The sequence below is a fragment of the Periophthalmus magnuspinnatus genome, chromosome 16, assembly GCF_009829125.3.
Source record: "Periophthalmus magnuspinnatus isolate fPerMag1 chromosome 16, fPerMag1.2.pri, whole genome shotgun sequence".
Taxonomy (NCBI): Eukaryota; Metazoa; Chordata; class Actinopteri; order Gobiiformes; family Gobiidae; genus Periophthalmus; species Periophthalmus magnuspinnatus.
The window spans coordinates 32,044,661-32,057,908 of record NC_047141.1 but is presented as its reverse complement, the minus strand read 5'-3'; the positions used below and the strand labels follow the sequence as shown (position 1 = coordinate 32,057,908).

At 39.7% G+C, this 13,248-nt stretch overlaps 1 protein-coding gene across 5 annotated transcripts in view; it reads right to left on the bottom strand.

Moving 5' to 3' along the window:
* Nucleotide 1: 1 nt before the first annotated feature.
* ddr1 (discoidin domain receptor tyrosine kinase 1) overlaps nucleotides 2-13,248 on the bottom strand; it is a 130,174-nt gene continuing 116,927 nt past the window's right edge. For all 5 annotated transcript variants that reach the window (XM_055227672.1, XM_055227675.1, XM_055227674.1 and 2 more), the window contains 6 exons: nucleotides 11,775-12,076; nucleotides 10,362-10,489; nucleotides 8,001-8,198; nucleotides 6,707-6,974; nucleotides 5,823-5,972; nucleotides 2-4,286 (listed from right to left, as the gene is read on the bottom strand). In XM_055227672.1, coding sequence (XP_055083647.1) covers nucleotides 4,146-4,286; nucleotides 5,823-5,972; nucleotides 6,707-6,974; nucleotides 8,001-8,198; nucleotides 10,362-10,489; nucleotides 11,775-12,076 — 1,187 coding nt within the window. In that variant the 3' untranslated portion in view covers nucleotides 2-4,145. The remainder of the gene's footprint in view (nucleotides 4,287-5,822; nucleotides 5,973-6,706; nucleotides 6,975-8,000; nucleotides 8,199-10,361; nucleotides 10,490-11,774; nucleotides 12,077-13,248) is intronic.

Here is a 13,248-nt window from a genome sequence, read left to right as displayed (position 1 = left end):
CTGACTTTGAAAAGAGTAACTTTATTAAAACATCTACAAAAAAATTGACAACACGATAGCATCAAGGTAGCAAGCGTTCTACAGTCACAGAAGACCCCACATGTTCATATATTATCAGTAAAAGAAATTAAAGTTGTCCTTAAAATATTTACAAAACGATCAGCTTCAAAAACGAGGGACAACGAGGAGTGTCTAAGTACAATACATACAGTTTATAAAAATATGGGTGGAGTTTTTTTTGTGTTTTGTTTTTTTTACAGTGTCATAACAGGCGGAGGCGACGTCCAATCACGAGTAAACACGTCACATGATGAGCCAGGACTGAAACGCCGCAAAGACAAAGTACTTGAATTTCTCTTGTATTTACTGGGTTTAGTTGGTTTATTTTGTGGATCTAGTGAATTTTACTTTTTAAAAATGTATGGTGCCAATTGGTTTTAATATAAAATCTATCAATCAATATGACGCGTTTTGTCATTTTAACTTCAAATCTTAGTAAAAATCTGTATCCTTCTGCATTTGACCCATGCTTTAGTGCTGCTGAGGTGACCTGTCACCAGCAGAGGGCGCTGCAGGGACCCAGCTCCACATTTTGTCTACATAAACTTATTCCACTGACATGAAATCTTAAAAAAAATAAAACAATATGGCTGCCAGAAGCATAGTAACAGCATATTAGCGTATTAGCATAACATTAGCATGCTAACAGAATGGAAACATGATAATTACTTTGGACACGTCAGTAGTTCCGCTTGAATAAATAGTGTAAAATGGGCCTTTTAAGGTTCATTTCTTACCATTTTCTGAATATTGTTTTAATGTTTCCTCATCACAAACAGACCTGAGTTCGTCTCTCAAACTGAAAACCCTCTGTACCACCTTGTGATGTCATCATGTGGTGATACAGGAAGTGCTTTCTAACTCCACGCACCTTCACTAGAATCATTTGGATCATTTCAGCTCCTGGAATTACCAATCTCTACTGAAATAAAGGTAAAAAAAAAGGTAGGCGTTAACGTGAAAACTCTCACTTCATGACATCACAAGGTGGAACTGAGCATTTTGAGCCGTTACAGACTAGTAATAAAGTGTGAATGAAACAAAACACAACTCCAGGTCTGTTTTTGAGGAGGTAACAGCGTTAGAACATGACTTTTGCGTAATATAGGACCAGAAATCTGTCCTCTGCGTTTGACCCATCCCTCAAAGCTGCTGTGGCGACCCGTCAGGAGCAGGGGGCGCTGCAGGGACACATCTCCAGATCTTTAGCTAGTTTATTTCAGCTGGAGGATTTTACCTTTTGTGCACATTTTGGGTTGATTAGGGATTCGAGAGAAAACTTACCAAGTCCCGGAGAATTTAAACTCCATAAAAGGCCCGGGACTCGAACCCAGAACCTTCTTGACATGAGGCGAGAGTGCTTCCCGCTCAACCACTGTGCCACCGTACGGAAACAGGGCTGCGTCCCATTAGCATGCTAACCAACTGTGCTAACTATGTATTGACATGAGAAATACTAAAAATATGAAATGTATTATAACTAGAGATGGGACGATAAACAAAAATATCGTTTATCGTGATAAAAACGGTCGACAATAATCATTTGTGGGACATTTTATATAATCGCCAACAAAGATAATCGCCGTTATATCACCAGAATGTGCAGAAAAATGATTATCCAGAGGGGAGTCAACGGGGGGGACAAAAAGGTCTGTTATCCGGGGCCTCAGAGTCTTAGGGGGCCCCCGAGTTGAACCCTCTTCCTATTAATTTGTATTCCAGGGGGGGCCATGCGAAGCGTATTGACCTGGGGCCCCCAAATTTCTGTTGACGGCCCTGCTCATCCGTGTTATTCTCTGTTTAAGTAAAATTTATGTAAAATTTCAATCTCGTCCCACGTCTAGTTCTAACCAGTTTCGTGAGTTTTTGTCTTTGCAGCGTTTACCACCAGTTTAACAGTTTTTACACACAAAATAATCATAATCAGACCCCAGACGTTCACAGTTTGGACACTTTTGGCTTCTTGCACACACAGTAATCCGTTATGAAGACATGTTTTATGGGTAATAATTCAACAACAAAAGTAGTAAATTACAAATCAAGTTGACGCTTTTTTTCTTTAACAATATTTTTACATCTTAAGGTTTTTTGGCAAAGTCTTTTCTCTTTTACTGCAACATCAAAAATCCACGTTGACAGGAATCATATGAGCCCAGAATCTGCGTCAGGGGCGAGTCGAGGGCGCCTGTTTTTTTGTTTTTAAAGTGCAGTTGGTCAAGGAATTATAGTTTAAATCTGGTTTTCATCCAGATCAGAAAACACATAGGCGGGTTTGAAGATTTCCAGTCCATGTCTTTCCCTCCAAGAGTCCTTTTTTTTTTAAATCGTACGTAACGTCTTTGAGTCCATCTGGTGAACGAAAATCCACTCGGAATTGTTTCAAAAGTGGGAATATTTGGGTGTTTTGCGTTTCAGTTTTTCCGGGAGATGGGAGACAGGAGGTCGGGCTGCGGTCGTCTCGTGTAGATCAGCGCTAACGTGATTTGCGTTTGTCGGTTAAAGGTTAAAGAGGCGAAGGTGGGGCCATCATCGTTGCATTCTTCATGTAAACTCTGTATTTCTCTGCTCATTCTGTGTTTTTATATCAACGTTTAGTCCGTACGAGCTTCTTTCTGACACCGTTTCACTCAACTGAAGCAAGTAACGAGCTGCTAGCATAATGATACTAGCATTTCTGATCCAAGAGTTTCAGAATAATAAGGAATTAGGACAGTTGCCATAGCGGTTAACAATTTAAAACTAAACATTCTGTCTTTTGAAGGGAAAAAAAAAAAAAAAAGTCTTTCAAATGTTGCGTAGAACAGGAAGTGAGTAAAACACATAAAAAGTGTTGAGTTTCAGTGATTTTACATGAAACATAACGACAACAGACGTACAGACTGTGTGAACAAGTGGACAGAGCGAGTGACGTCGCCGCAGCGTTCGGCCCCTGTATCCTGGACCCTCCCTTCCCTTCGCTTCGCTGGACGACCCGGTGCCTGTGGCTGAGGTGGCTCCTGTGGCTCCTGTCCTGCTGTGGACGGGCCCCTCTCTGTCCCTTAGTTGAGCGGATCTGACCCTAAAGACGTGAACTCCATCTGTGAATGGATGTGCATTAGTCCTGGACACGTCTACAGCTGCCCGTCCTGGTTTAGTCCCTGGTTTAGTCCTGGTTTAGTCCCCGTTTTAGTCCCCGTTTTAGTCCCCGTTTTAGTCCCCGTTTTAGTCCCCGTTTTAGTCCCCGTTTTAGTCCAGTTTCAGTCCCTGGTTCAGTCCCTGGTTCAGTCCTGTTTTAGTCCCCGTTTCAGTCCCGTTTCAGTCCCTGTTTTAGTCCCTGGTTGAGTCCCGGTTGAGTCCAGGTTCAGTCCTTGTTGAGTCCTTGTTCAGTCCCGGTTCAGTCCTAGTTTAGTCCCTGGTTCTGGGACAGTGGTTCCTGCAGGAGGAGGGTCTGAGGACAGGGGGCGCTCTGCTCTGCGACACTTCTCCATTTGTTTGTCCGTTTCTGTTTCATCGTTGATTTTCTAACTTTCCGTGGCTTAAATCACTTCTTACGTTCAGCCCTAAGAGACGACGCCGTTTTACTTTTGAGCTTTACAAAACTAAACTGAAATTGAGCGGTTATACGGACTAATACGGCGCCGCGTTAGCTAGCATTAGCAGGTTAGCTCTGTCCACTTCCATACACAGTGATGGTGACGCTGGTCCTAGAGTTGGGCCTGTTCGGTGCTGAATCAAAACAAAAAGTACTAAAATTGTTAATCACTAATAAAAACATCTTAAGATTGCAAATTTTCCTAAATGGTTAAACTGTTGATTCAAAAATTTAAAAAAAATCCTAGCATACTGTAACTCTAAAGCATTTATCATGAACCCTTTACCACTGAAATGAGAGTAAAGTCACTACGCAGAAGGCACCCACCACCAAAAATCTCTCTGAAATCTAGAATTACGTCGTATCAGGTTTGTAAAAACAGACCGAACCAGCGGTCTCGCTCACTCAACCCAGGAAGAACCAATTTAAACTTCAAACATCCCCTTTCCCCTCACAAGTGCAGTACCAAACACCACCACCAGAGGCTAGAACTCGCCGACTCTTCCTCTTCCGTCTACACCATGTTCATCGCGTCTTCTGTGAGAAAGGAGTGGATGTCGGCGAAGGACGGCCTCAGTTTGCAGTCTCTGTTCCAGCAGCTGAGCATGAGTTCGTACAAACCCTGGGGACAGACTGCGGGACGGGTCAGATACACCTGCAGCGGGACAAAGGACCGGGGTCAGGTTACGACAAACGGCTCGTGTGTGTTTAACCAGGCGGGAAAAATAAGAATAATTGCTTAGTTAATTAAAAAGCTGGTGCGACAAGGAGGTTATAGCGGGTGAGATACGGTATTTTCTGGACTACAACTCACACTTTTGTTCCTTTTAATAGTTTGTCCGAGGGGGCGACTTATACTCAGACTCATACATAAGTCGCATCTGAGTTTATAATTTCACGTCTTTGTTACGGTCAAACTGACAACAATGTTTTTTTTCTTCATTATTATCAATTTTTTGACTTATTTTCTTCTTATTTTCTTCTCTATTTTTTTTTTTTTACTTATTTACTGTAATAATGGATCAAATGTTTTAGGTCAGGGCACATTTTTAATTAACTTTTTGCAATTTTTCTTTTGGATATGATGTAAAAAACAACAACAACAACAACAAAAAATCAATGGATATGTAACTACTGCCAAATAGCAAAGGAACTACTGTATTTTCTGGACGATAAGTGTCACTTTTGTCATAGTTTGTCCAGGGGGTGCGACTTATATGTGAAATTATTCAAATATATAATTTCACATCTTCGTTATTGTCACAGTGTCGACCACACGAGGGCGCTCTAGGCTTGTGCCAGTATGACACAGAAGGAAATGGAGCCACTGCACGTAAGCTTGGCCTCAATCAATCAATAAGTCAGAGTAAAAATATGACAAAAACTTAAGAGGAAATAAAAGCAGATGGTTCACGTTGGTGCAGTTTGATTTTCTAAACCTGCAGGTGTGTTCATCCCGTGTTGACGTCGTGTTAAAACTCAAAAAACCTCCATGTTCCGTCTTTCTGTGTGAATATCTCATGGTACAGCGTATTTGTCACCCACGGCTTATATTTAAGTGCGGCTTATATATGAACAAAATGTATTTTCTTTTCAAATTCAGCTGGTGCGACTTATATTCAGGTGCGCTCAATAGTTAGAAATTTACAGTAAGTACCTCTTCCTGTGCAGTAAACAGTGTTACATTGTCCATCCCTTTTGCTCCTCCATTTCAGACTAAGACCATCTCAGACGCTTAACCCTCGTGTTTTCCTCCCAGTCGAGTTACGTTGAAGTTCCTCTGGATTTGACCCCAATTTATTTTTCTTATAACTCAGCCGTAAAGTAACAGTTTTTCTATATATAATTTGGAGCTTATTTTCAGTCTGACTTCCGACTAATGTACTGAGAATGTATTTATTTTTGGACGTCAAAATCTCCTGCAGCTCTTCATTTCCATCACTGTGTTTGTCAAATACAGAGGTGGAAATCCAGTCGATCTGAGTTAAAAGAGAAACAAACTGGGGTCAAATTGAACTTTAACGTAACTTGTTTTTCAGACAGTTCTTCTTATACAATCAACGATTTTTTCAAACTTTAATTTTTGATAGAAATCATCCAAATGAACACGTGGCCCATTGTTCAACCTGTTTGCTAAAGAAATGTCCAAGTTTGTTGTATTGTGTAGCGTGTTGTGTATCGTGTGTCGTACCTGTCGGCCCTGGTCTCTGAAGAACTCTCCCGCGTTATCGATGACCTGCTCGTCCGTGAGGGTGGAGTACGGCTGCTCCTGACACACACTGAGCATCTCCCACAGGGTCACGCCGAACGCCCACACGTCACTCGCCGTCGTGAACTTACCCTGAGGAAAAAGAAAAAGTTACAACCTTTTCATTTTAACCACAGAGCTCGAGGTCGCTCCAAAATCTGAACAAACCTGAACATTTAAGTCGTAAAAGGGACGTTTTGTCTTTAAGAGAATATCCACATGTGCAGAATTATGAGGCAACTAAATGAAAAACAAAGATTTTCCCATCTCACCTGTTTATTTTCACCTGTTAAAGTGACAATAATAAACAAACTTCTGAAATTTCCCCCCAAAAAACCTAAGTGACCGATTATTTTGCGTCTTTTCTTCTCGACCCTGTGGACTATTTCCAACAAAACGTTTAATGTTTTTGTGATCACGCCTCAACATCTTCGACAGTTTTATAATTTTTCACTTTTCAGAGTCAGTTAAATCTCTTTTTTTTTGGCTCATTTTTCCTGAGAAGAAGAATCTGTCTAATAATTATTCACATCTTGATACACGGTGTTGATCTCCGTAGGCCACGCCCCCTCGTTACACAAATACACATCACCTGATCTGCATTAAATCCAATAAACATTCACGTTTATTCGGCTTTGGAGTTGGAAATTATGGATAAAATGATGATATGGTCAAAATAATCACTTTCCTAATAATTGTGCACAGTGTAGTTTCGCTCGTTTGAATTGGTTTGCAAATATAGAATAAAATCTGGTCAGAAACGGTCAGAAAAACACCCCGTCCTCCCCGTGGCGTCCTCCCCGTGGCGCCCTCCCCGTGTCACTCACCATGAGGATACACTCCCAGGCCATCCAGCGAATGGGCAGGACGGCGCGGCCCTGGATCCTGTAGTAATCTCCGGCGTAAAGGTTTCTGCTCATGCCGAAGTCCGCGATCTTGATGTGTCGCTCTCCTCCGCAGTCGGCGCCGTCCTCCCCCCTGTCCCCGCCCACCAGGCAGTTCCTCGTGGCCAGGTCTCGATGCACAAAGTTCAGCGAAGACAGAAATTTCATCCCCGACGCGATTTGACTGGCCATGGAGATCAGCGCCGGGTAACTACGAGCAAAAGACGAGGGATTAGAGCTAATTTTACATTTTTTACAATCAATTAAAGTTTGATTATGGAGGTTTTCTGGTGATGGGTCTGCGCCGACCAGTCTGCAGGGAAATGTTATTGAGATGTGCTAAGAAATGTAATTGTTTCCAAGTTAAAGTGTAACCTGCAGTTTTGTCCTTTATTTTTTGAGAAACACTTTAAAAACACACTCCAGGTTCAGTAAAACGTCCCATGGTGCACTGGGGTTTCTCTTTGCTCATAAATAAGTTTGAAGAGCATTTGGATTCTCTGTGTGTGCGTGTGTGTGTGTGTGTGTGTGTGTATATGTGTGTGTATATATATGTATGGGGGGGGTGTGTGTGTGTGTATATATGTAGGTGTGTGTGTGTGTGGGGGGGGTTCGGGTGTGTGTGTATATATGTGTGTATATGTTTGTGTATATGTGTATATGTATGTATGTGTGTGTGTGTATATATATGTGTGTGTGTATATGTAGAGAGTGAGATATAGATATTTCACAAAGAAAAAACCCTGTATTTAATTTTATTTGCTTTATTTTTTTAATCTTATTTCATTATTGTGCTATTTTATATTAATATTATTATTTTCTTTCTCTTATATTTATTTTTTTTTAATATATATACTTCTTTTATACTTTTTTTTTTTACTTCTTTTATTTTTTATTTCTCTCTATCATAAAACAGTGTCAAACTCAAATGTCAAAAGTGAAACACAACGACCTGAAAAGTGTTAAATAGTTTGTTTTTGCTCCGGGTGAACGACTCGTTTCATGAGTTTCTTTGGTTTTCAGTGTCATTTTTATATTTTCACACAAACGTAAACAGAAATATGTCACAAAATACACACGTTATCACTTCCTCTGCGTATATAACATTAACTATCGTGAAAAATAAAACCGAACTGAACTGAATTGAACATAAACGGGTAAATAAAAAGTAAATTCACACAAAAACCTCACGTCTTTAACCACTTCCTGTCGCCGTCGGTGCAGTAAAGTGAAGTACCTGATGGTGGGCGTGGTCTGGGAGGGTCCAGACTTGTCCAGGAGAACTCGCTGGGACAGATACTGGTTTAAATCCCCACACTCCATGTATTCCGTGACCATACACAAGGGGTCGCTGCTGACGCACACCCCCAACAGACGGATGATGTTCGGATCCTTCAGCCGCGACAGGATCTTCACCTCCTTCAGGAAATCGTTTCTGGGATTGAAAAGAAAAGTAGATTTTATATTTATAGAGTTGTGCGTTTAGCGGGAAGTCCAGACGAGGAAAGATGAATGTTTACTTTATATTTTCTACGTTTCCCGCTCTGAAAATAAATCAAAAGTTGGTGAATATTTCCTGTTTTGTTACGTCATGTGCGGCAGTTTGAATCGTCATAATTATCAGTTCACAAACGTTACATAATTAATCAAATCTGCACAAACTAAATGTCCCACAGTGTCTCTATTTATATAAAACTTAAATTATTTACTCTGTTTACAAAAAAATTATGTGTTAAAACCCTCAAACTTTTCAGCAGGACTAAAACTAAAATAAAAATACTTTAACTTTTCAGTCCTGCTCAAAAATGTAGTGGAAAAGTAAAAATATCCACCGTAAAATGCACCTTGAGTTTGTATTTAAGAACAAAGAACAGTACTTTTTATACTTTTACTGCGTTACCTGCAGACAGATCATAAATAATAATTAATTAATGTCATAAATTAAAATTAAATAAAAGACACAGAGGACACAGAGACTGAGAATACAACTGAATAACTGCAGTACAAGTAGTAAAAAGTACTGTGCTCAAGTATAAATGTGAGGAATCCAGGTTATTCAATTATTCAATCAAAGAAAAAGGAAGAAGGGGAAGGAAAAAAGGAGGGAAAAAAGAAAGGAACGGGAGAAAGGAAAAGAGGAAAAATAAGAGAATGGAGAGTCAACCCTGAAACTGAATGAAACTAGTGTTGACTTCATAATTACACTCACTCATTCGTTCATTTTCCCTGCTCGATAAAACATGAGCTCATTGTAAGCCCCGCCCCTCACCCCGCCCCCTCAACCCTCACCCCGCCCCTTCAACCCTAACCCCGCCCCTTCAACCCTAACCCCGCCCCCTCAACCCGCCCCGAGCTCTAATCATTGTTTTATTTCTGTTTCTTTCCTCTGTTTTGTTCCAGGTTTATCATTTTCTTCTCTGTTTCTTTGCATGTTTCTGTCTTTTGTCAAGTCCTTTTATGTTTTGTTCTGTGCTGTTTATTTTTCATACAAAATAAATAAATAAATGTTCGGTATCTGGACTTTACTTAAGTACATTTCACACTGGATACCGTCAGCGTCGCTACTTCCTGTTCAGTTTTTATCTCCGTGAAGTTTCTGCAGAGTCACGATAAAATGAATAAATATTTAAAGATGAGGCAGAAGGGAAGAGAACTGCAGGAGGGTCAGGGGTCAGAGGTCAGAGGGTCAGCTGCGTGTTAAACATGTTAAACACGACACAAAATGAAAACTCCACCAGACGACACAAAGAGACGCGTTTGTGTCTCAATGCTAACGCTAATGCTAACTTTGAGGCATAATAAACATTAAAACAACACAAACTGAAGTATTTGACATTTTAAAATAATCCGGTTGTCTTTATTTGAGTTAATATGAATTCCAGTAGGTTATATGTTCTTATTATGATCAGAAATTCATGTGATTTCAAGCGTTCAAATGTTCAAACTCCTCCTAAAACTCCTGAAACGCTCATTTTAATGTTTCGTTACTTGTTCTGCACAGTGTCCGTTTGTGTTTTGAAAGACGCTTAATACGGAGCCCCGCAGAGGACAGAAAGGAGAAGAATAATATTTACTAATTAAAAATATATTATCTTGAGGGAACGTAAAAATTTCTATACATAAATTTTCACGAGTGCTCAAAATATTTAACATTTTAAAAAATAATGTCTCGTTCCCTCAAGATAATATTGTGTGGGAACGGGATTATCTTGTGGCCGTGTGATAATATTATATTTTGCAAATGTCCTATACCGGGCTCCGTAGTTTATGAACAAAATGTGTTATATTGTTATTAATTGAGCACTTTATAGCTCATCTAATCATAAAACAATAAATCCAAAACCAAACAAATATTCAAAATATTCAGTTCAACTTAAACTGACTCATTCTGTTTTCACCCATTATTTTATTTGTCTTTTTATATTTGTCTCTTTAAAGCTTTTACTCATTATTTTATTTGTCTTTTTAAATATTTTACCCATTATTTTATTTGACATTTAAATATTTTACCCATTATTTTATTTGTCTTTTTAAAGCTTTTACTCATTATTTTATTTGTCTTTTTATATTTATCTTATCTTTTCTTTAAAACTTTTACCTGGCATTTTTGGAGGCGTCCGGGCGCAGTATTTTCACAGCCACCAGAAGAGGGCGCCCTTTTCTTACGTTGAAGGGGAACTCCAGGATGGGGAGGTCCTGAGGGTTTTCGATTTCACACAGATGAACCTTTGAGCACAAAACACGACATTTGTTTAGAGTTAACGCTGTTTTAATAACTCAGATCTACATAGAAGTACTTTTCAAACACCACTACCACAAAAATACAAGTAATATCACATTTTAGGTTTGAGATTTCATTTAATACTTTGCAAATCAATTCAAACGAGTGAAACTAACGAGCACGATCCCATTTGTCCAGTGAAATATTATTCAAACTGTTTTAAATCTGTTTTTCTGATGTAAAATGCATGAGCAGAAGTGGAAATATTATCAATTTTACACCTAAAAACTAAAACTAAACTAAAAGTATCACATGAAAACATCTACTTAAGTAAAAGTATTAAAATACCTGTTTAATAATGTACTTAAAGAGTAAAAAGTACAAGTATTTTGCACAGATTTTGAGTCTTATAAACCTCCAAATGTGGTGATTTTGTTCAACAGAAACGACATAAATATATTTTTCCTGCTGTTTTTATTTGTATATTTTTATTTTTTTTAATTATTAACTTGTTAAAAATAAACCGTCAGCCTTTTCAGCAGGTTTCAGACAATAATGAAAAATACTTTATACTTTTACTCCACTACATTTTTGAAAAGTAAGATACCGCTCTCAAATGTACTGAAGTCAAAGTAAAAGTACACACTGTTAAATGTAAAGTAAGTGCAGTACTTTAATACTTTTACTTCGTTACGTTCCAGCTCTGGTAAACTGCGAACTGTGCCTTTTGCTAACCTTTTGCTTTTTGTCAAATGAAGTTGGTTAAGTAGTTTGTTCACCCTCTAACCTGATGGTTGCTGGTTCAATCCCCGCTCCCTGACAGTGGTGTCAAACTCAAATACACAGTTTGCCAAAATTAAAAACAGACAAATTCACGGGCTAAACTCAATATTTACTGAAAAACTGATACTGGTGCCAGTTCTAATGCACATTCAATGATCTCACGGGCCAAATATAATTAAACCGCGGGCGAGATTTGGCCCCCGGACCTGAGTTTGACATGTGCAAAGTGTTGGTTTTATGATGATTATTTATGTTTTGATTTGTCGTAGTGTGAGTTTAACGTCTTTCTTATTCTGTAAAACACTTTGAACTGAGTAATCCCGCACCGTCCTGCACCTGAGGCTTGAAAATCTGCGTTTAAACCTACCCCCTAGCCCCGCCCACTCCTCTGAAAAGTGTCATATGGATCGATTTTGTGGTTTTACAATGAACAAAATGCAAAGTAATGACCTCCAAATGTGACTGCGTGTTACTAAATCTCCTTAAAAGTATAAAAAAAACCCTCACCTCTCCAAACTGCCCCTCTCCCAGTTTCTCCTTAAAGACGAGGCAGTGTCGGGGCAGTTCCGGCAGCGGAGTCGCGTCCGCCCCGGGGCTGGCTGAGGTCAGGGCGGGGACGGCGTAGGTGTTGTTGCCGCTGACGCCCTGCAGACTCACGATGTCGGCCTCGGCGTAGTGAGGGACGCTGGGGGGCAGCGGGGGGGACACGGGCGGGGACAGGGCGGGGTACGGGGGGGCGCCCGGGTACGGGGGGGGCTCCTCGCGGCTCAGAGAAAAACCCTTCTCCAGCTCCAGGTCCAGGGCGCAGGCTGAGAGGGAAGACGGGGTCAAATATGTGAGATAACGGTAAAAAACGAGTGAATATAAAGTTATTTCACATGTTTTGGGTCAATAAAATGTCAAAAATGTTATAAATATTTATCTATTTATATTGATTTAAAGTTATTTATATGTTGATCTATTTTTCTAGAGTCTATAAATAATATTTTTATCTCAAATTTCATGTAAAAACTAGTCTCTTTGTTTTGTTTTTACTCGTAAACTAAATCCATCCGTTTCTCCTGAGGCTTCACTGTGATCGGTTAAAGTTTCACTGCGTAACTTTTCTACCGCGCGCTTGTCTCCATGGAGATGTTGTCGCTTAGAATCTTTCACAGTGTGGCATCATGATAAGAATCTCCAACGGCGCCACCGGGTTAAGCTACAGGTCAGATCTGTGGGGAGGAGAGTTCGCTCAAGTAAGAAGGTTTTTGTTCACTCATAATAGAATCATTGTAAGACAGAAGTTTAATGCCGCACTGTGGGATGTAACATCTCCATGGAGACAAGCAGGGAGAGTTTGACGCGCTCCCTGCAGTAATAATAGTTAGAGGTGAATTTAAAGTGGCACTGTGTAACTTTTCTGCACGTCTCTCTGCTTAAATACAGAAAATACAAATAAAAGAAGTTCCGTTTTTTCCGGACTATAAGTGTCACTTTTGTCATAGTTTGTCCGGGGGGGCGACTTATACTCAGACGCGACTTATACGTGGAATTATTAAAATATATAATTACACATCTTCACCACACGAGGGCGCTCTAGGCTTGTGTACCAGTATAACAGCCACGAGGAAACGTAAGCGGCGCTCCCCCAAAAATGCGACTTTTATACGTTTTTTCTTCATTATTTTGCTTTGCTGCTTAAAAAACAGGAGCAGGTGTGAGTGTAAATGTTTAACTTCAGATTTATCCCAAATTCATTTATTTTTTACTTATTTCATCTCATCAGTTTACGGCGTCTGATTTCATTTCATGGGACGACCCTCCGCGCATTATTTTTTCAAGGCTCCAGCTGCGTTCTTACATAACACAAAACCGCATTCGGACTGATTCTTTTACACTTTTTAAAACGAAGCAAACGGCTGAATCTGGGCCACACTGTTAAAACATAAACAGCTCCTCATTCATAAATACTTAATTCGCTACAAAACGTCCTAGTCCT